The 27531-nt window shown below is 50.4% G+C and overlaps 1 protein-coding gene and 1 long non-coding RNA gene across 2 annotated transcripts in view; one reads left to right on the top strand and one right to left on the bottom strand.

Annotated features, from left to right (window-relative positions):
* The first annotated feature begins 821 nt into the window (after nucleotides 1–821).
* The window catches only part of AGO2 (argonaute RISC catalytic component 2), a 107323-nt gene continuing 80613 nt past the window's right edge, over nucleotides 822–27531 (top strand). Inside the window, exon 1 of the mRNA XM_064268119.1 lies at nucleotides 822–944. Coding sequence (XP_064124189.1) covers nucleotides 923–944 — 22 coding nt within the window. The 5' untranslated portion in view covers nucleotides 822–922. The remainder of the gene's footprint in view (nucleotides 945–27531) is intronic.
* Nucleotides 6406–27531, bottom strand: part of LOC135227649 (uncharacterized) — a 34053-nt gene continuing 12927 nt past the window's right edge. The window contains exon 3 of the long non-coding RNA XR_010317840.1: nucleotides 6406–25534. This is a non-coding gene — a long non-coding RNA (uncharacterized LOC135227649). The remainder of the gene's footprint in view (nucleotides 25535–27531) is intronic.

The raw sequence follows: 27531 nt of genomic DNA, 5'->3' as shown, positions 1-27531 counted from the left end.
CGGTGTGGTTGTGCGCGAATGGGCAGGGAGCGCGTTCAAGTTCAAGCGCCGACATTCATGTTTCGTTATTAATTTAAAAAAGCCAGGCTGCGATGCGGCAGGCGCGGCCAGGAGGCGGACTCCCGCACCCCCGCCACATCGTGCCCAAGTGCACCGGGCCCCAGAGCAGCCGCGAAGCCGCCCGAGGGTGGGGGCGGGAGACTCAGGGGCGCCTCCGGGCCGGGGGACGGCGTCGCTCCTCCCGGGCGCTGCACCGGACCGTCGCCCCCCGCCGCCGGTCCCCGCCCAAGTCGCCCCCGGAACCCTCCAACCCCCGCGTCCCCGCCCACTCGGCTCCAATCCCCGCCCAGGTCCCCTCCCAGCCCCGGGTCCCCGCCTAGGTCCCCCCGGAACCCCAGCCCCGAGTCTCCGCCCAGTCCCCCCCGGACTCCCCTCCAGCCCCGAGTCTCCGCCCAGTCCCCCCCGGACTCCCCTCCAACCCCGAGTCTCCGCCCAGTCCCCCCCGGACTCTCCTCCAGCCCCGAGTCTCCGCCCAGTCCCCCCCGACTCCCCTCCAGCCCCGAGTCTCCGCCCAGTCCCCCCCGACTCCCCTCCAGCCCCGAGTCTCCGTCCACGTCCCTCCCGGGCGCCCCAGCCCCTGGTCCCCACTCGCCGCCCCTCGCCCGCCCCCGGGCTCCCCGCCCCGCAGCCCCCGGCGCGGACCCGGTGGCGCGCAGGGCCGGCCTCCCCCGCGGGCGCGCGCGCCTCCCCCGCCGGCCGGCGCCCCTCCCCGCGCCCTCCCCGCCCCGCCCGCCGCGGCGGGTAAACCTGTTCGGCGAGGCGGCCGCGCCGGGGCAGATCGAGCGGCCGGCAGCTCCTCGAGCTCTCGGCGTCGGGTGGTGCGCGCGGCCGCCCCTCGCGCAGAGCCTTCAGCGGCGCCACCATGTACTCGGCAGCCGGCCCCGGTGAGTGCGGCGGTTGGCGGCGCGAGGCGGGAGGCCACCCGCTCCCCGCGCCCCGGGTCCGGCCGGGCGCCGCGTGGAGGCCCGAGCCCAGCGGCCTGGGCGTACGGCAGGGGCCGGGGACCGGGGACCGGGGCCGGGGACCGGGGTCGGGGACCGGGGCCGGGGGCCGGGGCGGGGCCGGGGGCGGCGGGCCGGGGTCCTCGCCCGCGCGGTGGCGCCGGCCCGGGGCTCCGTGCGGGTGGGAGCGGCCCGGAGCCGCGCGGCGCCTCCCGTGGCGCGGGGCGCCCTCCCCGGTTCCTGGAACGAGGTGGGAGACGAGCTGATGTCGTCGGCTTCCCTGCCTCCGAGACAGCCTCGCCTGCGTCGGAAAAGTTCTAAAAACTTGAAGCAGGCGCACATTTTCCTTCTTTAATGCCGAGAGGGAGGGCGGCTAACTTGCTGGCGGAGAAAATGGTCCAGCGTTGAAACGCTGTCGCCGTCTCCCGCCGGGCACGTGGCCGCCCCGCTTCCCCGCGGCCCTGCCACTTGGCCCGGGCATTGCTGCGCCTTTGTCCGCCGAGCTCCGGCCTGGCCACCGCGCCCGGGGCTCCGTGCGTTCTCCTTCCCGGCCCTCCGCGCCTCCCTGCCCGCCCGCCTCAGGCCCCCGAGCCACTGGGGCCGGCTCTGATCGCTCCCCGCAGTGAGCTCGGTGCCTGGCGGATTCCGGGTGTCTTATTTCTGATGTCACAGTTGGTTAGAAAGCTTTCCCAAGGCTGAGCCGACCCAACTTTCCAACTCTTTAGGGCTCCCAGCAATTTGATTGCAAAATGGTTTGAACCCGGCACCTCGGAGGTGCCCCAGCCCTGGCGGGCAGAGCCTGAGCTCCGTTGCCACAAGCCCTGGGGTCAGATCCTGGCTTCTTGGGGCCCTGAGTGGACAGACCCCGACCCGTGAAATGGGCCGGATGGTCCTCTCCGCCTTGAGTCAGGCTCTGAGAGCTGATCCGTCTAAAGGGACCCAGTAAGTGTTAGCGACCTACTTGGTATGTTTTTTCAGACTTTGAGTTTACAAGTTGGAGGCCGGCAAAAAGTGAAGAACCTTGAAGGAAGGTCAGGCTTTTCTGTAGAGTGTGTTCCTTAATCCACTGGACAGCTTGCTGAAGTTGGTGGTGGTTCTTCATTTTAAAGGTGGACAACAGAGGCTCAGAGAGGTTAAGAACTCCCCCAAGGTCAGACAGCCAGTGAGCATTAGACCAATCTGTCAGACACGCAAGCCGATTCTCTTGACACCCTCCTCAGAGAAGTGGCTTTCAATCCTTTCTGACCTTGACCCCTGGGTGAGAAATACCTGTTAAATCTAGACCCGTTAAATTATATGCGTGTATAATTCAAACAAGAGCGTCAGGAAGCAACACCCCCCCCCACTGCGTGCACTGGCCTGGCCTGGGGTAATTCCCCGTGCACATCGATTTCTTAAAACGCTTCAGCCCTGTGGGTCTCCAGGCTCCTTCCTGGCCTCTGCCGGCTTTCTGGAGAGTCCTGCTCCGGTGGAGGCCTTGGTGGTGATGGGGAGAGGGACACACAGCTCACAGATAAGACCTGCTCAGGAATGGGGCAGCTTTGGGTGAAAAGATAAATGGGTCTGTAGGATAATTCTTAGCTAAGGGCAGGATGGGAAGTGTGCCCAAATTTTAGGTTGTTTTGTAATGATACGGCTGTGATGCAGTTCCATTTTATTCTGTATGCGAGGGCTGTTAATTTCATATCAAAGGAATTTTTGGAGCTGAGTCTCGTCAGTGAGACTCTTCAGTGTTGTGTTTCTTAATTTAGAGTAATGAAAGGACATTCAGCCTGAATTGTAAAATAATTACAGATAGTTTTGCTACGTAAATTAATTTCAGATATAGAGTGTGCAACAGGCCTCTATTGTGCCTGTTACAAATAAAAAACTGTTACGTATGTGAATCAGTATCTGGGCTCTTAAAGTTAGGCGTGTTACCATTTTTTAGTTTTTTGAACTCTTTCAAAGAGTTAAGGCTTAGGGTAGGTCCTCCAGCGACTTTCTGAACCTTCATAGATGAACAAATTAGTTTGATTCTTTTTTTTTAACCACTTAAAGCTCTTTCACTGTGTCTGAGCAGCAGCATACTGTAAACCTATTGTTTCTAATGGTGTTACTGTGCTCAGATACCCCTGGGAGTTACACTCACCAGTTTACTACAAAGTAACTCTCAAATGTTGTCACTGGTAGTTGCTATCTCGTGGATTTCCACTGTTGGCGACCCCTTGTGTGCAGAGTAGAACTGCTCCACAGGATTTTTCAAGGCTGTGACCCTTTCAGAAGCAGATCGCCCGACCTTTCTTTGGGGGGGCCTTTGGGTGGAACCACCAACCTTCAGCTAGTAGTTGAGTGCGTAATGAGAGGTGTCTGAATAAGATTATGCCTTTGAGAATAGCTGATTTACACTGTGGTTTCTAGTGTAATTTAACTTGCCATGCACCCCACTTCTTTTCCTTTTCCATTGTTGAGGTCTCCCAGTAATGTTGCATGGTTGTCGCAGAAGCAAATTGCCTTCTTTCTGCCCACAGAGAAGCAGCAAGCTGGGAGGTACGGGAGTACAGGGGTACTTGGCTGTGCGAGGGCTTCCTTAGTTCTATTTATAAACTTGGAGGAAGAATTTAAATAAGTGTGTAAAAAAAAAAAAAAGATTATGGAAGCTTTGACTCCTAAAGCTTACACGGTTTTAAGTAGTAGTAGCTTTTCTTTTTCTTTTTTTTTAATTTCTCTCTTGTTAACTTCGAGTTTCAGCGGCGGAAGTTTTAATTAACGTGCTTCTGGAGCTCACGGTTTATATTGTCAATGACGCAGCCCGCTACCGTGCTCAGTAGTCTGATGAGATATGCTCTTCTTTCATGAATTGTCACTGTGAACCTCCCAAACAGAACATTCGCTTTTTTTATAGTTGCTGTTGGGGAATACTTAAAAATACGCAAAAGCCGCAAAAGCCGAGTGACACGGCACAATGCACTCCCGCTCGCCCACCCCCAGGACCGACAGTCACCAGGCTTTTCCACGCTTGCTCCCGAGATTCCCCCTTGCCTTTTTTCTTTGTCGAAATGGTAAAGCCAGTTCCAGACCTGTCATTCATTAAGCATGCATGTCTCAAGTATGGGGACATTTTCTTAGCATAACCCGATGTCATTACCACACCTAACAACCCATAATCAGCTTCTCTCATTATCTCAGAAATGGTGCTTATGGTAGGTTGTTTTGGATTCCGAATTTTAATAAAAGCTCAGACATGACGTTTGGTTTTATGTCTCCTGAAGCTCTTTAACGGAGACTCTAGAGCTAGGGCCCCTCCATCTTTTTTTTTCTCCCTGTTGTTGACTTGTTGCAGACATTTCTGTTTTTAAAATGTCATTTCTTCAGAATACCCCCTCCCCCCGCCCCCCTGCTAGTTTTCTGTCTTTAATCGGTTCCAAAAAGAACCCCATCGTTTGTTTCTCCATGGTTGGGGAGGGAGACCTGCTGGCTGTAAGCTCAATGCCGGCTTGCATCTCAGAAGCACTGTTTGTGGACAGGTCGCTTTGCCTCTTTAATTTTTGGTTGTAGGAGTGATATTTCACCCAGGCATTATGGGTGATTCAAGTGTGAATCTTGTATGACTACTCTTCCGTAATTATTCAAATAAGGTGGGTTCTTTTTCTCCCAAGTTTTGGGTGGGGAGATGGGCTGGCGGCTTCAGTCACCCTCTGCCTTGCCTGTTTCTCTGCAGGGCACTGCTTCCCTCCCGCCTCCATCATGGCGCCCTCAGTGGTGGGGCCTGGGTCCATGTCCACACCTACGGAGCCCTTCCGCCCTCCGGTCCAAACTAGGCTTTTGCTGTGGTGACAAACCACCAAGCTCCGTTACTCTGTTTCTTCCTCCACCCTTTCCCTCCCAAAGCTTAAAAACCTGAAACCACTATTTGTTTTCTGGTCCCTCACTTTTTGTGACCAACTGTAGCTGTGCCCCCTAATTTATCTTTCCATAAGAGGTATACTCAGGATGACTGTACAAGTTTTGTTTTTAATTGTGGTGAAAATATACATATCAAAACATTCTCTCAGTACAACTTCCCCATTCAGATTTCAGTGACATGGGTTACATTCTTCCTGTTTTATCACCAATCTTGCCATACCTTTTCCAAAATATTCCACCAACGTTAACACAAACTCAGTGCCCCCCAAATGAGAGCCGCGTCTTCCAGCTGCTTAGTTCTAGTTTGAACCCCTGCTGAGAATTTGCATTTCTAACAAGTTCCAGGAAGTTATACATAAGAATCACCTGGAATCTTGCTGAGAGTAGATTCTGGTTCAGTATATCTGATTCAGTGGAAATGCAAATTCTCAGCAGGGAACTTGCTAGAAACTCCCCCCCCCCCCCGCCACTGTTAGTAATCTTTGGTTTCCATGTATTTGCTTATTTTGTATAAGTGGGCCCATACAGTATTTGTCATTTTGCGACTGACTGATTTTGCTCAGCATGATGTTTGCAAGGTTCATCCATGTTGTGGCATGCATCGGCACTTCATTTCTCTTCATGGCTGCATAATATTCCACTGTCTGTCCACAGACCACATTTTGTTTATCCGTTCATGTGTTGATGCATGTTTCTACCTTTTGGCTATTGTGAGTAGTGCTGCAGCGAATACGGGTGGACAGGCTTTGGTCTGAGTTCCTGTCTTCACTTCTGGGTGTATACCTAGGATTGGAGTTACTGGGTCAGGTGGTAGTTCTGTGTTTGACTTATTTTTTAATTTTTAATATAATTTTATTAATTTTATTGTTAAGAATATACAGAGCAAAGCATAAACCAGTTCAGCAGTTTCTACAGGTACAACTCTGTGTCCAACTTCATGAAGAATCGCCAAACTGCTTTCCACAGTGGCTGCACCCTTTGGTGGGACTGTCTACTTTATTATCGAAAGTGGGAGTGTCTGGAAGTAGAGCAGACACTATTAATTATTCCCTGGGATGAATCAGGAGGGACAGTCTTCCTGACTAAACACACTTCTGAAAGCTTAGATTTTATCTAGGCTCAAAAATAACATGCATGGGCATTTTCCACCACTTGCACTTTTCAGAAGCTTTGCACTTACTGAAATTCTTATAAAACCAGAAGGCCGCAAGGGGCCTCTCTGAGAGGCTGCCACCAGTTTTCACCAAAAGGTGCATCTGCTGTTGCCTCTCTGGTTGTTAATGGGGGTGGGGGGTGGGGGGTTGAGGGGGTGGGAGCAGTAGGATGCAGCATGGTGCACAGGAGAGATGGGCCTCCACCGTGCCTGCGAATGCTGGAGGCTCCTCCAGGCTCTCGTGGATGTTGGATCAAGAACTTGAAGCTGCAAGCTCCGTAGGCACGTCCAAACTCCCTGAGGGCCTGAATTACTGGGCTGGGGGTGGGGTGGGGTGGGGTGGGGCATGGTCCCAGGGAACATCTAGCTCAATTGGCATAACATAGTTTATAAAGAATATGTTCTGCATTCTACTTTGGTGAGTAGCGTCTGGGGTCTTAAAAGCTTGTGAGTGGCCATCTAGGACGCTCCACTGGTCTCACCTCTTCAGGAGCAAGGAAGAATGAAGGAAACTGAAAATGTAAGGGAAAGACTAGTCCAAAGGACTAATGGACCACATCTACCATGGCCTCCACCAAACTGAGTCCAGTACAATGAGATGGTGCCCAGCTACCACCACTGACTGCTCTGACAGGGATCATAATAGAGGGTCCTGGACAGAGCTGGAGAAAAATGTAGAACAAAATTCTAACTCACACGCACAAAAAAAGACTAGACTTACTGGTCTGACAGAGACTGGAGAAAACCCGAGAGTATGGCCCCTGGACACCCTGTTAACTCAGTACTGAAGTCACTCCTGAGGATCACCCTTCAGCCAAAGATTAGACAGGTTTGTGAAACAAAACGAGACTAAAGGGGCACACCAGCCCAGGGGCAAAGACGAGAAGGCAGGAAGGGACAGACAGGAAAGCTGGTAATGGGGAACCCAAGGTTGAGAAGAGGGGAGTGTTGACATGTTGTGGAGTTGGCAACCAGTGTTACAAAATAATATGTGTATTAATTGTTTAATGAGAAACTAGTTTGCTCTGTAAACCTTCATCTAAAGTGCAATAAAAAACAATTAAAAACAAACAAACTTGAAGCTGGTCTTTTTATCTTCTCACGTTCCTCAGGGTCACCCCAGGGCCGTGGATGGGAAGGATGTCCACCAGCCCCTACACTGTCCGTTTCGTAATGGGCAATGGGGAAGCCTCCGTGAACCCCAGAGGTCCGAGTGCAGGCAGGAAAGGTGTGGGTACTTCTGAGAAAGAGCCCACGTGCATTGCTAAGCGCTTTGCGCTCTACAGATAAGCTCTGTTCTGGAAAGGTGACCCCGTAGCCCTGCAGGGAGAGAGAGGCCCTCGGCAGCAGTGTGGGGTGGAGAAATTGTAGCGGACATCAGGACCAGGGACTCCCTCTGCCCCCCCTCCACCGGGTGGATGGTTGTGGGAGCAGAGACAGACAGGACCCCACTGAACCTTCGTCTCAGCGTCCCAATGCCCTCTGGTACGTGGGTACAGGAGGAGGTGGTTGGTTAGCTGGAGGAGTGAGTCTAGTCTTCTGTATTTACTAAGTAGGTTCTACTTACTAGCAGGCGACACCTAGGTATCTGGGCCCCAGACCACTTCTTATCAGCTCTGTGCCTTTTGGTGAGTTACCTGGCTTCTCTAAAGCTCAGACTTGGAGAAGGAGTGATAATAGCACCTCCCTCCCGAGGCTTGTTGTGAAGGGTAGTGAGGTAACTATCTGTCTGGGCCTGGGACACTCCTCACCTGGAGGTGGGCGTGGATCTGTTCATTGGTTGCATCCTACCTACCTCAGTGCGTAAGGCTGCGTAAAGCGTGAATGAAACCCTTGGCGAAGCATCCAGCGCGAGGAGAGACCATGAACGCTGGCTGGGAGAATGAGTGTCCTTGTCTCCGCGTCTTGTTGGGTGAATCTTTGAGTAAGGAAATAGGTAGGACACTGGAGGAGGAGGAGACTGAAGGTGTCCCTGAACCTCAGCCACTGGTCACACGGTTAATAGGGCTGAGGGGCAGAGATGGCAGAGCTGGCCCTGGGGAGGGGTGCACAGATGGTGTTGGGGCATGTGAGTTTGGGGTATCTGGAGATGCCAGCGGTTGAGTTCAGACTGAACTCTAGGCTGAGGTAGGGTCAGCAATGGGGGTCAGAAAGGCCTGGTGGCGTGGTGGGAGGACCAGGGCTTTGGGGCCAGTGGGATGTAGGGTCAGGGCCTGCATACAGCTGGGGCTCATGAGTGGGCGCAGAGACGGGGGTGGATGAACCTAGGGGAGCAAGGCTCAGGCCTTCCTCCCTGCAGCTGCTCACAAGCTCCTCCTGGAAGGCCTGGGGCAGCGGGCGGGCCATGAGATCTGGGTCTGGGAAGTTGCAGATGTCCCAGGTGGAGCTCTGTGAGGTGGGTCTGAGAGTTGGGAGCGGGGGCGGGGAGAGGAGGTAGGAAATGGGCCGGGGCCACCCCCAGGGAGCACTGTTTGAGGGATGGGAGCATGGGAGGAGGTCCTGGCAGAAACCTGAAGCAAGCCCCTGGTGAACGGAGGTCCCCCACCCCCAGGAACAAGTGTCTAGGAGGTGGGAGTGTCAGGTGTCCCAGCAGAGAGGACTTTGCCACAGACTATGTGGTGGTTGTTATTGTTGTGTGCTGTCAAGTCGATTCTGACTCATAGTGACCCTACAGAACAGAGTAGGACTGGCCCACAGGGCTCCCTAGGCTGTAATCTTTACAGGAGCAAGATGGCCAGGTATTGTGCCCGTGGAGTGCCTGGTGGGTTCGAACTACTGACCTTTCAGTTAGCAGTCAAGCACTTAACCGTTGCGCCACCAGGGCTCCTTGCATGGACTGTGAAGAGATTTATCTGTGGTTCTCTTTTCTGATAAAGGGTACAGATCTGGTTATGTGAGGACCACGACTCTTCCCTTCACCGTCCTTGTTTCCTTTCAGTTGATAGTTTCATGTTGCTTTGTTTCTGGCTTCATTTAGAGCCGGGGCAGAAGCGGCTTCAGTAAGTTCCCCTGGAAATTATTCTGTATCCATCTTTCAGACCCAATAGCAACTAAGAAACAAAACTATAGCAAAGCTTACAAAGAGCCGGGCTGTCCCTAAGTGGCTCCCCTTCCCTGTTGTCGAAGCCCGCCTCTTGGGAGTCCTACAGGAGTGAGGGCTCAAGGGGTGATATTTTTGTAGTTTTCCCAGTTATTTCCGGTGTTTCCGCTCCAAGTTCCAGTTCTCGGAGAGTTAGTGTTTGCAGGGCAACTAGATGTTCCCCGGTTGCACATAAGAAGGTCAGAACGATACGGTTCATAGGTCAGAACGATACGGTTCATAGGTCAGTCATTTGAGACAGTTCGCTAGGTTTTACTTATAAAAATAATGTGACCGTTGGGAGTCTGTCTTCACAGGGTAGTTAAACTTGTGTGGTGGGGAAGCTTGGATGCAGTGCATTTGCTGAGGCTATGGGTGTAAGGGCTCAGATCTGGGGGCTTTACTGCCTTCCCTCTTGGTTTTAGGTGGTGGGAGGCCTCCAGGAGTGGGAAGTGGCTGGTCAACCCCTGGGACAGCCTGGCCTCAACCAGGCTTATGAGCAGGACCTGAAGGTGACAGGGAGCTTGTGTGGATGGGAAGTGGCTTGGGGCCTGAGTCTCAAAAACGACCAGCGCCTTGGGTTCGCGGGGCTCTCGAGTTTTCAGGGTGCCTTCACACCGTTGCCATTGGGGCGTGGTCTGTCCATGTGGGGCAAGTGAGCAGCGAGTGTGAATGAGATCCCTCGGCACCAGAGGTGGTGATTTCGGGGCCTTGGAACTAGCAGGTCGTGCTGTTGTGTTTTTTTTTGGTTACCTTTTTTTTTTTTTTAGGAACAAAGGAATGAATAGAGTCAGACACTGGGAAGTGGGGAGAAAGCAGAGGAAGGCACAGGGAGTGGTGGGAAGGATGACCTTGAACAAATCCTTGGGTTGGTGTCAAGGTGCATGGAGCTCTTGGGATATGGGGGTCCCAGGTGACAGCGCAGCCTACCCTCCACCCCCCCCACCACCATGCTCAGAGCTCAGGCTCCAGGTCCAGCCGACCATGCTGAGTCCTGGCTATGTCCCTCTTTCACATAACCTCTGTACCTCCGTCTCTTCCATAGTCCAGAGACGGATAAACCTCATGGCAGAGGTGTGTTGACAGACGAGGCAGTAAAGACTTCTTACCATCGTGGTTGCCCACAGAAGGTGCCGAGGGATGACCATTTCTGCAGCTGCTGGGATTATTGTCACCGCCGCTGTTGTTTACTCCGCACCAGAGAACGTTGTGTTATAGGCGTTGAAAGCTTTCGGGGGGCGATGGACAGTCAGTAGCCCATGGGGGTCCATATTCTTGGGGACTCCTCACCAGGCTGGAAACTGGGAAGTGGACGAGGGCCTGTTGGCAGGAGTGGGGGTGTTGAGACCTGTTCTCTAGTGCCTTGCCCCCATTCTTCTGGTTGCCCCCGCAAGAGGGTGAGGCTGACATTTGTTTCACTCATCGGCCAGACAGTGAACACTCAAATGAACGAGCCACAGTCCATCCAGGGAGGGTGGAATTGGGAATGCGAGAACCCCAGCATCTGGGCTCCTGGGTGGCTGGCTGGTCAGCCTGACCGCAGCGACTCCCCGAGTGTAGGGCACTCTTGTGGAAAGTTACGGAGCATCTCAGGGTGACCGTTCCAGGCTCTTGCAGTTGAGAGGAGGAACAGGGACAGTTCAGCAGACAGCAGGCGGGGAATGCTGCTTGTTCCTGGAGCCGGGTCACTCCTGGCTGAGATAACTGGGATAGCTGAGGAAGGAAGCCCCCTTTGCATTGCGCAGGGTGTGATGTCACTGGCGTGACTGGGGAAGAGGACTGGCCAAAGCACAGCTGTTGGGCTACTCCTGTGTGGAGGGCACTGAGGCAGTGAACCGGAGGGGAGACGGGCAATCAAAACAAGACGTACACAAATAAATTAGTTATCAAACATGCGGGATCCGTGAGTAAAGGTCATGTAGACCAGGTCAGGGGCAGAGGACAGGGCTGGGAGGAAGGCATGTTGCCCTGCTGAACGGGGTGGATGGTGAAGGCACCTGAAGAAGGTGGAATTGGAGCAAGGACTTGAAGAGGAGAAGGGGGGAGTCTAGGGCATATTTGGAAGAACAAAGGCATGAGGACAGGGATGCCATGACCGCCTTGTGGGCCATGCAAAGGAGGGGGTTGAGTGGAGGAGGGAATATCAGCCACCTGTGTTTATAAAAGGATCCCTCTTGAGTCAAGATCCAAGTAAGGTCCACATTGTGACTAGTTGATGTGTCTGTCCCTTAAAAAAGAAAAAATGTGTATATATATGCACACGTGTGTGTGTTTACATTTTTCATTGTACAGTTTAGGGGTCACTGAGTTGAAATCAGCTTGGCACACAACAACACAATTTAGTGATATCAATTACGTTAGTCATGTACAATCAGCATTAAATCTCTTTTAGAAATAAGTTTTCTTGAGGTATAATTCACCTACTATGCAATTCATTCATTTAAAATGTGTAAGTCAGTGTTTTTTTTAGCAGATTCACAGGGTTGTGCAACCACTACCACAATCTAATTTTGGACATTTCTGTCCCCTCCCCCCGCCCCGGGCCCGGCAAAAGAAACCCAGGACCCTTAGCTGCTCCTTGACACCCTCAGCCCCGAACAACCACAGCCTTAAGTCTCTTGTAGTCTGTGGCTTTCTCCTCCCCTCCTCCACCCCTTGCTGTTACATGGTGGAAAACCTAGACTGCTTATCCTGTCAAGCTCCCCACAGCCTGGAGTCTGCGGATGGCATCTTCCTGGTGTCATTTACCATGTTCCTCTATCCTTTGTGTTTCCTGAAAATTAGTAGACAGAGCTTGAGGCTTGATCTGGTTCAGGTGCTGCTTTTTTTTTCTTTCAAAAATACCTCACAGGTGAGGGTATGGTCCTCTACCAGAAGGCACCTCTGGCTGGCTGTCTTGCTGCAGCTGCTGGTCCCTGAATTCAGTAGGGTTTGCAGAGGTGCTGCGTTTTCTGATTCTGTACTTATAAGTAAAAACATTCTCTTGCCGACTGGTTGGTTTGGGGCCTATTTTGAAGGCAGAAGGAATGTCAGTGGATGATGTGAAGGAAGAAAGAATCTTGTTTGGAGGAAGGGAGCTGGTCCAGGCTGGCTGCCTCTTGGAGAGCTAGGAGGGCTGGAGGTGATGCTGGGGGTGAGCCAGGGGCTTGCTCCTTCCGTAAAACCACAGGGGTTTTAGCAAAACCACAGGGGTTTTAGCGGCTGGGTAACAGGCTGGACACGTTGCTGGGGGTGGGGCTGGAGCCTTCATCAGAGACTGCTGCATCCTGTATGTGGGAGGTGGTGCCGTTTCTGGTGACCTGTTCTAGGCAGGCAAGCAGAGCAGACAGGGTGGAGGAGCTGGTGCAGCCAGCACGCAGGGTTTGGATCTGGGGACTGGTGAAGGAGTCCACCGGGAAACGGGCGTCACTGTTGGAAACGGGGAAGCGAGGAGCAGTGGGGGTGGGCTTTCTTTTACAGACAGGCTATATTCAAGATGATTCTGAGAAATTCAGGGTACCAAAAACCCAAAATGCTCCAATGCCTTCAGTTTGCATATTTGCCTTGCGGGTTGTCTGCCCTTTTGTGTGTGTATCAAAAACTGTGAGTTCATACCAATACTTCTGATTCAAATCCAACACGACAGGGTTTATTCTGGCCTTCCCCTATCCTTGCTCAAAACTTCCTTATCAGATAGCGAGCAAGTGGGCTCTCATTAGCCACAGTATATTTATGTCTTTGTCAAGCCCAGTATACACATACCGTGCTTTCAGAATTGCTAGCCCTGCGAGAAGCAAGCTTACTAACTAGAACAGGCTTCCTTGGTTCCTGTCTGGAGCCTGAGAGTGTACAGAGCGAGCACCCACTTTCCAGAGTTCTTCCTTATTCCTTTTGTCTTCCATCCCTTCCGTGTGGCTGTGTTCCTCATTGAGAAGCCGGCACTGGTGGGTTCGTCTCTTACCGTTTGGTCTCTTACTGTTTGTATTCCGCTTTGGGTCCCCTCCCCCAGTCCTGGTTGATTTTAATTATTTAGCTTTTTAATTATTTACGTGAGACATTGCCATGGTTCTAAGATTCGGAGCTATGTAAGAAAAGTCTACTTTGGGAAGGCTAGCTCCTCTCATCCCTCCTACCCGGATCTCACCTCCTTTCTCTCCCCTCACCTGCCCCCACCCCACCTTACCCCACCTCCATCCCATAGGAGCCAATATCATTAGCTTTTAGTCCATTTTTTCTGTATGTCTTTTGCACAGCTGAGCAGATGCTTGTATACTTTTCTTGTATCTTCCTCTTTCTTTGAGGAAGGGAAGGCAGTCTACTATATTCTTTTGTGCTTTGCTTTTTTCACTTAATAGCATTTCCTGAAAATCACCCCATATCAGTTCCAAGTGATTTTTCCTCATTTTTTAAGTCAACTTCATTTTTTTAGAGCAGGTTTAGATTTTAAAAATTGAGTTCATACATCCCCCTCACCCCATAGTAGTTTCTCATCATTAACATCCTACCTTAGACGGTGCAACCTGTGAGAGCTGGAACTTGGCCTTTGTTTTTCTGGGTCTTGCAGGTTTTTCACCTTTGACAGGGTGCAGTCACCACTTTTCTGTCACTTGTTTTAGTGGAAAATATTTGGATTTTTCCTCTCTGACAGGTTTCCGGCTCCCCCAGGTTCTGGCTTTCACAGGTGTTATTGTAGTATGGTATATCTTCACACTCCGGGAATTCCAGCCCTTTGTCTGTGATTACAGTTAATGAGCAAATATTGCTACATTGTTATTCACTAAAGTCCATAGTTCTTTCAGATTTCTGTAGTTTTTTTTTTTAAACCCAATGCCCTTTTTCTGTCCCAGGACCCCACCCAGGATGCCATGCTGCACTTAGTTGCCACGTCTCCTTAGGCTTCTCTGGCTCTGACAGTTGCCCAGCCTTTTCTTGGTTTTGATGCCCCGCCAGTTTTGAGGAGCCCTGGTCAGGTATTTTGTAGGCTGCACCTCTATCGGAATTTGTCTGATGGCTTTCCTCTTTCTGTAGTGACCCGGCCCTCCATTGTGTGCGTGTCTATCGTAGTATTTTCAGCCTCTCTCCCATGTATGGGCATTTAGGCCCCCCCCCCCCCAGTATTTTGCAGTTACAAACAATGTAGCAATAAATAGCACTGTGCATTTGTATTTTCATATTTGTTGAGCTGCATCTTCAGGCTAGACTCCTGTAGGCAGGAAGGCTGGGACAAAGGTGAGCATGTGTGCTTTTTGCCAATCCCTGGGTCGCTCCAGTTTGCATTCCCACCTGTGGGCCTGCCCCCTCACACCTTGCCAGCAGTCTCGTCATACTTGAGAATTTTCGCCAGCCTGATGGGAACATGATGACAACATGTCAGTGTTGTCTCCACCTGCATTGTTCCAGTTACGAGTGCGGTCGGATGGTGTTCATGTGGCTAACGGCTGGTTTTAGATGCATTTGTGTGTGTGTGCGTTGTCTGTTTATGTGTTTTTCTCCATTTTTTAAATCTGGTCTTTCGTTTTTTATTCCTCAGTTTTTAAGAGCCCCGTATATATTAGGGGTTTTAGCCTTTATCTGTGGTGTCTGTTGCAGAAATTTTCTCCCAGCTTTCACTTGTCTTTGACTTTGTTTATGGTGTGTTTAGCCATGTAAAAAAATTTTTTTTTTATTTTTATGTAGTCAAATTTATCAGTCTTTTATTGCCTCTGGCTTTTCAGTCATAGTTAGAAAGCTTTTCCCTACTCTGGGTTAAAGAGGAATTCCTTCATGTTTTTTTCTAGTACTTGTATGGTTTCATCTATTACAATTAGATCCCCAATCCATTTGGAATCTATTTTTGGATTTGGTGAGAGGTGTGGTTTTCCTAAGTGGCTGCCCATTTTCCCTGTACCATTTATTAAAAAGCCCACCTTTGCCCTGGTGATTTGAGCTGCCACTTTTATCATATACTAAATTTCCACGTATCCATTCCTGCGCTTCTGGTCTTTTCTACGGGACAGTTTGTCTGCTCCTGCACAGTACCACCCTGTTTTCATTATTGTCGCAGTGTTTTAACGTCTGGTAGTGCTAGTTTCCACTCACAGCTTTCCTGCAGGTTTGTTGGTCTTTTTATATGTTTGTGAGTATTTTAAATTTATCTCTAAAAAGATAAGCACTGTCTTTAAAAACATGACCACAATATCATTATCAGGCCTAAAATAAAGCAAGAATTTCTCAATATCATCATGTATCCAACATGTTCAAATTTCCAGTGGTCTCAAATGCCATAATTTTGTTTTGAATCAGGATCAAAATAAAGTTTACACATTGTAGTTGGCTGCTCTGCCTCTTAATCTGTAGATTCCTGATGGTTATTCTTTTTTTTCCTCGTAGAATTCACCGACAAAGCTGCTGAGCTCATCTCGGCGGTGATGCTTAACGTGTTCTCCTGTTCTGGCATGTCTTGTGAATTCTTAGTTAGCTGTACAGATTTGGCCAGTTAGAGGGTTGATTTTTGTTCTGTTTTTGCCAGAAACCTCCAGGGTGGCTGTCACGCGATGCCTTGGAAACATCCCAGTAGAGACGGCTCGTGAGTGGTTGGAATGTATGGGTCTGGAGCTGTGCGAGGAGAGAGTTGGACACTTATAAGTGGGTTTCCTGGTATGACTGGAAGCTGAAGCTGTAGGCATGGATGAGATCCAGAGTGGACACGTATATTGAGGACAGGAGAGTGCCTGGCCCAGCCGTGACTAACACTGACCTGCCAAGTGGGTGTCACCACAGACGCGGTGGGCCCAGTGGGCCGGCAGCCGTGAAGAGTTTGGCCTGTGTTTGGTTCCTGCCCTCCAGGAGTCTCTAGCCCTGGTTGGGTGACCAGGCCCAGCATTGTAACATGTAACATGGTAGCTGACCAGAGGGGATGGCTGCCCTCGAGGACCATTTGCTGAGCTACACGTTGCTTATAAGTAGACATGGATGGTGACTTTATTTAATGAAGTGGGGAAGCAGCTGCAGTAGCTTACTCTGTCTTTGCTTTTTGTTGCTTTCTCTGGTAGTTTCACAACGTGCATATCTCACCTAGAAACCATCTGTCAATTCCGACTCATAGCGACCCCATGTGTATGGCTCCATAGGGTGTTCAAGGCTGTGTCTGTTCGGAAGCAATCTCCAGGCCTTTCTTCCCAGACGCCTCTGGGTGGGTTTGAACTGCCAATCTCTCAGCCAGTAATTGACCACTTAACTGTTTGCGCCACGAGGGACTCCTGAAACCACCTATATAACCAGTTGCTGTCAAATCGATTCCAACTTGTAGCGACCCTCTAGGATATAGTACAACTGTCCCATAGGGTTTCCAAGGCTGTAATCTTTACGGAAGCAGACAGCCATGTCCTCCTGCGGAGCGGCTGGTGCGTTCCACCCGCAGAGCACTCCAGTGAGCTGCTGGCTGTGGTCTCGTCACGTCGTCAGAGGACTTTTCTGTAGTCACTTGTAACAAATGAGTGATTGTAACTATTCATTGTGATTATATGCTGTCGGTGGTCATGTTTGGTTGTATTAATTATATAATAGCCAAATAACAAAGTATCATCGTGAAGGTAAAAAGAGTCAGTAGATGGGAAGTCTGCCGGGCGCCCAGCATGCAAGTGTCTCGGAGGGTGGAGAGGCTCACCGCTCCCGTGAGGAATGTGTGTACCGTTCATGCAGGAATTTGAGAATTACGCTTAGAGCTTAATTTTTACATGTGTTGACTGGGACGAGCAGGCCAGCTGGGGGCTGAGGAGGCTGTGGGGTTCCTGGGGCAGAGAAGCCACGCATGACTTGCTTACAGGTGGTGTCCGGGCAAGTTTGCGGATCACTCAGTGCAAACCCTACATCACCCCCAAACTGACCCCTGAGCATGCCTACGTGACAGGACGCCCGTCAGTCCACGGGGTTTTCCATCAGCTTCCAAGGACGCTCGCTCACTGAGGCTGGACCGCCTTTCTGTAGACTTGCACACTCGAGCCAGACATCCCCCCACCCCCACCCCGAGATTCCAGCCAAGTTCACGTAGATGCATGATGCAGGCGTGTGTTTTTCATCAAACACCTTTCTTTGAATGGGAACAGATATCCCTGTTCTTCTCAGTGACTTTGCTGGAATTCAGAATTCAGTCCAGGTTGTCTGCTGGGAAGGACTCTGTCGAAACTGTTTTCTAAACAAAATCCCAGAAGAGACAAAGCAGCCACATCAGTGCCTAACTCAGTGGTGCGTTTTAATTCAAAACAGACACCAGCCAGGGGATCCGTGAGCACAGGGGAAATCTCACTGTGTGGGAAAGCGCGCAGAGCTTGAAACAAAATGTAGGATTTGTCCAGTTGTTTCAGAAAAACGCTGTGTGGTAAAAATTCATCAAACCTGTATTTATCCCCTAATAACATGTCGTAGCTCAGGGCAGCTCCTGTCACTCACCTGATGCGGTACCCTTTTATCCTGCCCCTAAAACCTCGTCGTAGGGTAGGTACTATCGCAGCCTCACTCCATTGGGATTCCCTGGCTCTGTGTTAATGAGGCGGCCACGCTTCAGAGGGTGATTTTTAGTGTCGTGAAAGCTGTGGGGTGTGTGTGTGCAGAATTCCGCTGCGGCTGGTGTGGACGAGACCGGCTGCCTCGAGGCCCATTTGGGATCTGGAAGATGAAAGCAAGCCTGGGCAGGTAGTGGCAGGTGCCTGTTGGCTGCTTCTGGGCCATCAGAACCGGAATCCTGAAGCCCTAGGAATGACTGCTGCTGCCAACCACATTGTTACATCGTCGTTCATTTTATTTTAAAAGCGGCATCTTCTGAGTGCTCGTGCTTGTCCAATTAATACCTTTAGCCTTAAAAATTAGAAGACAGTGCCGTTGGCAGGATAATTGCCCGATTTACAAACACACAGAAGGTGGTGAGTGGCAGTGCTTTGTGGGTTTGTGTATGATCAGAAGCTGCACAGGTGACAGAGGCTCGGGAAATGGTTTCAGCTACAAAGCGAAGACTGCTTGGGAGTCAGGGAGTGCCAAACAGATACGGTCTCCTGACTTGAGCAACGTAACAGCCAGCGTGGACGTCCTGTTTACTGCGGATGCATCCAGACCAGTCGCCATCGAGCTGAGTGACCCCACGTGCGTCAGAGCAGAGCCGTCCTCCACAGAGTTTTCAGCGGCTGATTTCTCAGAAGTAGATTGCCAGGCTTTTCTTCGGAAGCGCTTCTGGGTGGGCTTGAACTTCCAACCTTTGGGCTGCCAGTCCAGTGTGTCGACCATTTGCAGCACCCAGGGACTCGCACTGTAGGTGCTGTGTCTGGGTTAACTGGCTTGTCACAATGACCTTGGGCAGCGGGTACTGTCCTTGTCCTCATTTTAGAAGTGAGGAGACTGGGGCACAGAGCAGCTCAGGTCACAAAGCAGTGAGGGCCGAGTCCCCAATTTGAACCAGGGCAGCCACCTCCAGGATCTAGGGTGACTCCAGGGATAAGCCTGTCGGCTGCCAAAGCCACAGGCCGGGTCAGGACAGGGCAGTGAACTCAGGGCAGCGTCCACACGAGGAGAGTGGTTGTCATTGCTTTGTTGTAATTGTGCACAGGTGCAGGGCCTGTAAAGAGGACGCTTTGAGATAGAGCACACTTTGTTAAGGAATCAAAGGGAAAAAATTGACTGAGGCAAAGACGAGAAAGCAGGAAGGGACAGGAAACCCGGACAAATGGAAACAGGGAACTCGAGGTGGAGAAGGGGAGAGTGTTGACACGTTGCCGTGTTGGCAACCAGTGTCACAATACAATCTGTGTATTGTTTAATGAGAAGCTAATTTGCACTGTAAACTTTTGCCTAAAGCACAATTAAAAAAAATTGACTGGGAACTCAGTGGGGTTGGCTTTTCCAGTGTTTCTTTCAGGACTTCAAACTGGTTCAGTCATGGCAGACAAAGCAACACCAGAACAGACCCGAATTTTTACAATTTGGGTGCTGAGAACAGGGAAAATTACAGGTCGAAAACCTGGAAAGTAGGCTCAGAGGCGACATAGTGACTCTTTCAGGAGCCTGATGTGTGAGGTTGGATCACTGGCAGAACTGGGGAGAGTGACGCACATTCAGAGCGGTGTGCTGGGCCGCCATCTTTGAGCCAGGACCTGCTGTTTCCCACTTTGCTCAAAACCTGAAGGGCCTGAGATTTGGTTGCTATGCAACGCTTACGCTGCCCTTGTTTTCTAAGAGGGTGATTAGGTTTCCAGCAGGGCTTTAATTTGTAATATCTCCTGTTCTGTTTCACTCAATTTTTAATAATTCGGGTCTATTCCAGTTTTGCTTCCTTGGCCATGACTGAACTGGAAAGAACCGGTTCAAAGACCATGTTTATTTTAAAAAACAATAATCAGTTCAGCAGTGTTTTTAATGCTATCTTGAATAAATGGTACTGACTTGAGTTTTGTTTTTTTAATATTTTTAAAAGTTTAACACTGCATTTCTAGCCTGTTTTAGGCTGTGACTTTCTGGGTGTATTTCCGGGGGTTGGGGGGGGTTGTTACTACTACAAAACTCATAACACTTTTGGGGAATTTTTGAATTTTCTTAAGCCGCTCCTCTTACAAACTGATGTCACTCTCATATGCTTTTATGAAGCCCGGTGACAGACTGGGTTATAGAATGAGTGATGTACTCACCAGTGGGCTGTGCTCACCCGTGGGCTATGCTCACTCCCTGCCGCCGCCCCCCTCCTCCCTACTCCGCCCAGCTTCTGCCCTGCTCAAGCAAGTGGTACAGCTCTTTGTCCGCAGGCAAGTGCTCAGAGGCACTCCACCCCGCCAAGAAGCCTCCTGCCCCAGGGTGCTCAGTTCTCTCACTCCAAGGGTCAGGAACCACACAAGCTATCTTACCCAGGTCTCCTGGTTCCCACTGTCTCACACTGCAGCTGCTTGTGCTGCTGTTCCCGCCGTCTCCAGTGTTACAGCTCTCTCTCCCCTAAGTCTAGGGGGTTCACAGCACAGGGACCCCAGGTCCAAAGGACACACTCTGCTCCAGGTTTTTCTTCTAGATGGTAGTGAGGTCCCCCTCAGTGGGACTAGCCTTTACAAGCCTAGCAGGATGGGAAAACTGACCAGTCCCTTTGGTAGACCATAGTCGCTTAATTTGCAAAGTAACTGACCAATCCCCACAAGAGTTTTATGATCTTATTTGCATAATAAACTGTCCAATCCCTGCAAGGATTTTATATACCTTATTTGCATAGTAGACTAACCAGTCCTTTTGCAAGATTGTGGCCTAGCACATCATCTTGGCAGAACTACAAACCCAGAGCCAGAAAGGCCGTATGTAAAGAGGAGCCTGTCACGCTGCAGGATGAAAGGGTTTTTTAAAAGCCCGCTCCTGAGTTCCTATGTCATTTTTTCTCTTTTACATCAGGATAAAAAGGGCTGCAATCTGGGAAGGGGCCATGGAACCAAGGTTGAAGGTGGACATGCCATTGTTGTTTGGGGTGCCCAGTCACCCTCTGCTCTATGGTGCCACCTTGGTTTGTACACTGACCTTCACCCCTTAGGCTGTAAAATCAAAGGGCATCACTGTTGCCCCATTACATGGTCATGTCGGTGGTGGTTAGGTGCCCTCAAGTCTTTTCCAACTCAGAGGGACCCCACGCGGCAGAGGTGAACTGCCCCACAGGGCTTCCTAGGCTGTAATCTTTGCGGGGGGGGGGAGATTGCCAGGTCTTTCTTCCACAGAGCAGCTGGTGGTTCAGACTGGCACCCTTTCAGTTAGCGGCAAGTGCTTGACCATTTAAGCCACCAGGACTCCGTAGAGCCTGGCAGTGGTGGGGCTTAAATTCAGTGACAGGTTGTTTTGTTTTGAAGTTCAACTTAAACAAAGGGGAAAAAGAGGGGGGAAAAAAGCAAACTGTGGTATTTCCAGAAGTGGCGAGGGCACCGCATCTTCAGAGGATGATTTCCTTTGGATCTTTCTGGGGTCATACGATAAGGATTCCGAGACTGGAAACGAGCGGTTATTGGCCCTTAAATCCTCAGCTTAGCAGCCAGGTAGAGACAGCTGTTTGCTCACTCAAAGCGGCAGAGCACCTGTTTGCTCAGCTCTTTTCCCTGGTGAAATTTTATGTATTTTGAAGTGAATGATGTTTGCCGACTTTGAGTTGAGCACTTGATAAATAGTCGTTTAAGTTGAAGTAACTGGATGAACTTGGAGCTGACACGGGATGATTTTGCCGAACCTCCCAAAAAAACAGTCCAGGAAATGTGCACCGGCCCCTACACTGTAAGATTCTAAATTAAAGCGCCATGCTTATGTGGACCACGGGTACCCACCTTCCTCTCATTGCAGGCTTGTTTATATGTGGAGGATGATAACTGGGTTAATCCAAAGACATTTGTAAGTTAATTAAAAACTTTCAGTCCTATCGTGGATCATTTCAGTTACTTGGAACTGGCCTAGAGTACTTCCACATTCACTAATGATTAACTCTGTTCTGTTGCTGTTTCTGTGTGTGTCTTTGCACCTTGTTTGCATGGCAGTTTCCTGGAGTGTGTGGACTGTCCAGTACAGTGCAGTCGGCCCGCCGTACCCACAGATTCCACATCTTGAGATCCAACCAACCGCGGATCGAAAGTTCTGGGCGAGGGCGGGAGGGGGAACAAGAGTTCTAAAAAGCCACGCTTGACTCCGCGGTGCTCCGAGCACTACGCCGAATGTACTCAAATGCAGTGGTGTGTAACACGCCCTGCTGTAGCTTCCCCACATCTCACAGGTCCTCGGTGTCTCCCTGGCTCTGGTTCGTTGGCTGCTGGTGGTGTGGGCACCCTTTGTTCTGCCATTTGCATAGCAGTTACGTTGTATCAGGTATTGTAAGTCATCTAGAGATGATTTATGTGCGGAGGACTGCATATACTATGCCATTTTACATGAGGGACGTACACATCCGCGGACTTTGGTATCTGCGGGGGTCCCGAAACCAATCCGAGGGACGACTGTATTCCTTTTCCTTCTTCTCCCTTTCTCCGTCGATAGTATGCCAGTGTCTTAGAATTCTGACTTAGTCATCTAGTGCTGCTGTGACAAATACCACAAGTGGGTGGCCTTAACAAACAGAAGTTTATTCTCTTGCAGTCTGGGAGGCTAGAAGTCCACATTTAGGGCGCTAGCTCCAGGGGGAGGCTTTCTCTCTCTCTCAGCTCTGGAGGAAGGTCCTTGTCATCAATCTTGCCCTGGTTTAGGAGTTTCTCAGCATAGGGACCCTGGGTCCAAAGGATGCACTCTGCTCCCAGTGCTTCTTTCTTGGTGGTTGGAGGTCCTTCTCCTTTCTTCTTCCTTCTCTCTTTCATATTTTAAAAGAGACTGATTCCAGATACAACCTAATCCTGTAGATTGAGTCCTGCCTCCTTAACAAACTGCCTCGTTAGCATCATGGAGGTAGGATTTACAACACGTAGGATGATCACAGCGGATGACAAGATGGCGGACAGACACACACCGGAAATCATGGCCCAGCCAAGTTGACACACATTTTGAGGAAACACAATACAATCCATAACAGCCAGCCATCAGAGGTGAGTACATCTTGTTTCCTGGTTTTGATTGCCTAAAGCTTTCGTCTGGTTTGCTCAAATCAGCGCCAGGACAGTGGTCAGAGAGCTTCGTTGCCTCGGTTGGGTCAGATAAAATTAGTGCTCTGTCAGCTAATCCGTGTTGTCGCTGTTCCAATCTGCTGGAAACGAGATCAGGAATCTCTGCAGTGGTTTGATAATTAGTCCTTACTGTAACACTGACGTCTGCTGATGTTAACCTTGTTGTTGCTGAGTGCCACGGAACTGATTCTGACTCATCGCGACCCCACGTGACAGAGTAGAACTGCCCCATAGGGTTTTCTTGGCTGTAACCTTTACAGAAGCAGATTGCTAGGTCTTTTCTCCCATGGAACCTCTATGTGGGTTCAAACTACCAACCCTTCAATTAGCAATCGAGCACTTAACCGTCGTGCCACCTGGACTCCTTGGTATTATCCTTACTCCTGGAAAAACCTGAGGCCGGGCTTGAAGAAGACACTCTTTGGTGGCAATCCACGCCCACAACATGTTCTTGAGCATTTTTGTGTTAGGACCTCTTTACGTTCTTAAATTTATCGAGAGCCCCAAAGAGCTTTTGTTTATATGGGTTATACCTATCAACATTTACTGCACTAAACATTAATATAAAAATGGAAATAACAAACTCATATGAACATACTGTTTTTTATGAAAAATAAATGTTTTTCTAAAACTAAAAACATAATGAGAAGAGTGACACTATCTGACAGTTCGTAAATCTCTTCAATGTTTGGCGTCTGCAGTCACTCTGCTGGGATATGTTGTTTTGGTTGCAGTATAAGAAAACAAATCTGACCTCACACAGATACACAGTTGCAAGGGAGGATTATTTTAGTAGCCATTTCAGACCAGGATGGATATTCTTTGATAATACACCAAAACTCAACAAGTAATAGCTTCTGAAAAGCTAGTTGCAATGTAGAATGTGAAACCACCCTCAGTGGTAGTTTGAATGGATTTTTACCCACGCGTGATGCTGTAGCATCATGCATCAGCCATTTGAAAAATTCTGGTTTACTGCGTTACGCAGATCTTGCAAACACTGACAGATTTCATTATGCAACATCAGAGCGTCACATTCATTAGCACCACCATTGGTCTTATCACAAGGGTCTTCGTGTATTGGGTAACTTTCAGCTCATGGTGGGCGTTGTGAGTTTTCCACGATTAAGGCATGAATTTTATCAACAAAACAAATGCTACCGGTTTTTTTCAATTAACACCCTTGGTTTGGTTTTGAGAAAATTTCTGTAGATACCCAACTCTGTCCTTCTGCAGAAAAGGGGATAGTTCAGGTCGCAGCTCAGCAATCGAATGCGCGCTTTTCCTCAAGAAAACCATGAAAAAAAACCCCAGTGCCTCCGAGTGGACCCCAACTCAAGGCAACCAGACGTGTATCATAGTAGAACTGTGCTGCATAAGGTTTTCAATGGCGGATTCTTCAGACGTAGGTCACCACGCCTTTCTACCAAGGCACCTCTGGGTGGACTTGAACCTCCAACCTTTCTGTCAGCAGCCAAGTGTGTTAACCTTTTGCACCACTCAGGAACTCCTAAGAGAGGTTAGTGGTCTGTGTCTTCCACTCCCTGCTCACATCCGCAACGCACTTTTAAGCATTTTTGTGAAGTATAGAAAAAGACAAACACCTCCGCCCGCCCACTGATCTGGCTTGTTCCCCGTTTCCACTGTACTTAAACACAAAGTGTAAAGTGTACCCCCTGCTTCCCCTCAGGGTATGTTAGGGAGTGTGCTAGGGGAGCCCCAGCACAGGCTGCATTTGTGGAGTGGTTTCCACGTGCTTTCCTAGTAGGCTCTGACCTGCTCCGCCCACATAGAGGGGGTGTTCTAGCTGATTCTCAGTCTGTAGGCAGTCCACGGTTGGACGGTTGCTAGTGAAGTGTGGCGCTGTCTTCCCACAGCCCTGCCCTGAGACGGGGCAGAGAACTCTTGCCCTGTGCAGGGTTAGTGCAGTGCCCTATCCCCGTGTCCTCTCTGCCCTCATTCATTCATTCATTCACTTACTCACTCATTCTTTACTGCACTCATCCGATGTATTGAGCATCTGCTCGATGCTGGCCCGGGTCCAGGTGCTGCAGAAATGGCAGTGAGCAACATGTCACACCTGCCCCAGGGAGCTTGCAGTCTGGAGGGAGGAGGTGGATGAGCAGAGAAAGTAAAACGTGAAGTGCATTTGGTGCACGGTGCCTGCCGATAGAGCAGTTAGGGATGGCTGCCTGGAGATGGAACATTCCAGAAAGAGGGCCTTGGCCACCTTAGTGGAGGAGCCGAGGTGGGAGGGCAGAGCAGGAGGTGGCGGGGTTGGAGGTGATGGCGGCGGGGGGGGGGCACCGAGTCAGCCCTGCTCTGGTCGAGTTTAAGAACGTTGTCACACTCGCCCACTTGGAAAGTCTCAAAGGTTGCCAACTATTTATAGCAGAAACCCTCACCCCTGGAGCATGACGCTCGGGTACAATTTCACCCAGTGACTCTGGGCTTCCTCCCTCCGCGGCCCTCTGTGCTCACCTGCCCTCACACCAGTGTACTACTACTAAGAAGTCCCTGGGTGGTGCAGATGGTTACACGCTCACCTGCTAACGGAAAGGTTGGAGGTTCGAGTATACCCTGAGGTGCCTCGGAAGAAGGGCCTGACGATCTACTTCTGAAAAATCAGCCAGTGAAAACCCTATGGAGCACAGTTCTGCTCTGCCACTCACGGGGTCGCCATGGGTCGGAGTCGACTGGACAACTGGTCGGTTGGTTTTGATGTTTGGTTTACGTGGCCGCTCTGTGTGTTGCTTCCTCAGTGTGAGTGTGCCTGGTGCGTGGCCACAGCACAGGGGCTGGGCACTCCCAGAGGGTGAGGCTGTGGAAGAATAAAGGTGCTGAATTAATAAAGCAGAGAGAGAAGCCTAAAAATCCGTGTTCGCTTTGGTTACCTCTATCCTGTATAACACGAATATTTCAAAAACAGGAGCAGCTTCATTTTCTTAGATACGGCTCACAGAGCCCCAGATTACCGCTATAGCGTTGTCCGTTGTGGCTAGAGAAAACCTGAGGTGTCTCTTGGTGCCGATCATTCACCCGGAATGTTCCCCACTGAAGGCTCAGGGCTCCCCAAAGCCATGCTGGCACCAAGACTCTCAGTGCTGAGAAAATATGTTGATTAAATATTATTTTCTTTTAAAAATTCATAATTTTGTGTGCCTTCACACCTCAGCAGGATTACAAAAGCGTGTGATGTTATCAGGGGATAGATTCTTAGGATTGCTTGGCTGCTCCTTCATGTTGTGCTGAAAGCGCTCGCTTTAGGAGAACACCAGCATTGGTCTTTGCTTTAGGGGGGAGGGAGGGCAGGCGGTGGCAGCTACAGGTTCCTGCACTCAGCCCTACCCGGATGGGAGACTGTGGCCTGCGGTGTCTCACTCGGCCCTCCTAGGGGTCTAAATCTACTTGATTTCTTCAGGCAAATTAAAGCGTAGTCGCTGTTTTAGAAGGATACGCTTCAATGTTATTTCTCTGTGTAGTGTAATTATGGAAGAATCTTACCTTGTTTTTTAATACCTGAGTTGTGAATTATTTACTCTGAGCAAGACTGATTTACAGTAATATAAAAACAATATATTATGCATAATTTGTTTATAATAACGGTCCCATTTGGTAGGCGTGAAGGCAGAGAACACCAGGCAGAGTGGAGGAAAGTCATTCCTGACACTTTACTCAGTGTTACAGGCGTTAATTGACGCCTCAAGCCCTGAGATGTTTCCCGCAGGACAGCCAGTAAACCTCCCGTTCTCACTTTGCCGGTGGGTTACTTCCGAAGCCTTCGAGCAGGTCTGCAGCCTTCCCCTGGCAAGATTACCGTTAACATCCTCAGTCATGATTTCCTTATTTCCCTGCTCAGACCTGTAGTCAGGAGGAAACCGCTGGGGATAAAGGCAGACCTGGCCAGTAGGCCGAGCCCCTCACACATGGCTCCCGGGATCCTCCTGCTGCCGTCAAGTCGATTCTGACTCATAGTGACCCTGTAGGACAGAGCAGAACTGCCCCTCAGGGCTTCAAAGGCTGTAAATCTTGACGGAAGCAGACTGCCACGTCTTTCTTCCACAGAGCAGCTGGTGGGTTCATACTGTCAACTTTTCAGTTAGCAACCGAGCACTTAACCACTGCACCACCAGGGCTGCTATTGACTTAACACTTGTTACTCTTGCTCAGATCATGAAGGTAGTGCGGGGCCAGGCAAACGTTTTCTTCTGTTATACGTGAGGTCCACGGCAGCTAACAACAGCAGCTCTTGCTCAGAGGGGCTCTCGAGCCACGGGGAAAGCTGCAGACCCTTCCCTGAAAAATGCACGGGTGCCCATCCCTACTGGCTTGTGCAGCCTTGGGGGGATGTGGGCCCCCCGCTGAGGGACCTCACAATAGTGTCAGCTGTGTATTCTCTGCATTCAGGAGGGGAGAAATCCCTGCCTGAGTCCTAGCTCTGCTCCAAGTTCCCTGGCCTGAGCAATCCCACATACACAATCGTGTGTGTGCTAATGAGGTAACAGAGCCGGAGAGGGGAGGACACTGAGCATTCCGCAGAAAGAGTATCACAGGGACTGAGTTCCCCGAGGAAGCGAGAGGGGCTGGAGTCCCGAGCAGAAGGGCGTGGGAAGAACCTTCCTTTGAAGGAGGCCCATTCTTTTCATGGAACCGAGAGAACTGCAGGGACAGCTGTGCACACACAAGTATGATGTGTGAGCATGGGTGGGTTAATGGGAAAGCCCCCACCTTGCCCATGTTTCATTTGGTCTTTCTAGCGCAGGAGGTGAGGTGGGTCTCCTCCGTCCTGGGTGTGAGGAAGGGCGGTGGAAGGGGAGA

The sequence above is a fragment of the Loxodonta africana genome, chromosome 14 (genome assembly GCF_030014295.1).
Source record: "Loxodonta africana isolate mLoxAfr1 chromosome 14, mLoxAfr1.hap2, whole genome shotgun sequence".
Taxonomy (NCBI): domain Eukaryota; kingdom Metazoa; phylum Chordata; class Mammalia; order Proboscidea; family Elephantidae; genus Loxodonta; species Loxodonta africana.
The sequence above is the reverse complement of the archived record's forward strand: the minus strand, read 5'-3'. Positions and strand labels throughout refer to the sequence as shown.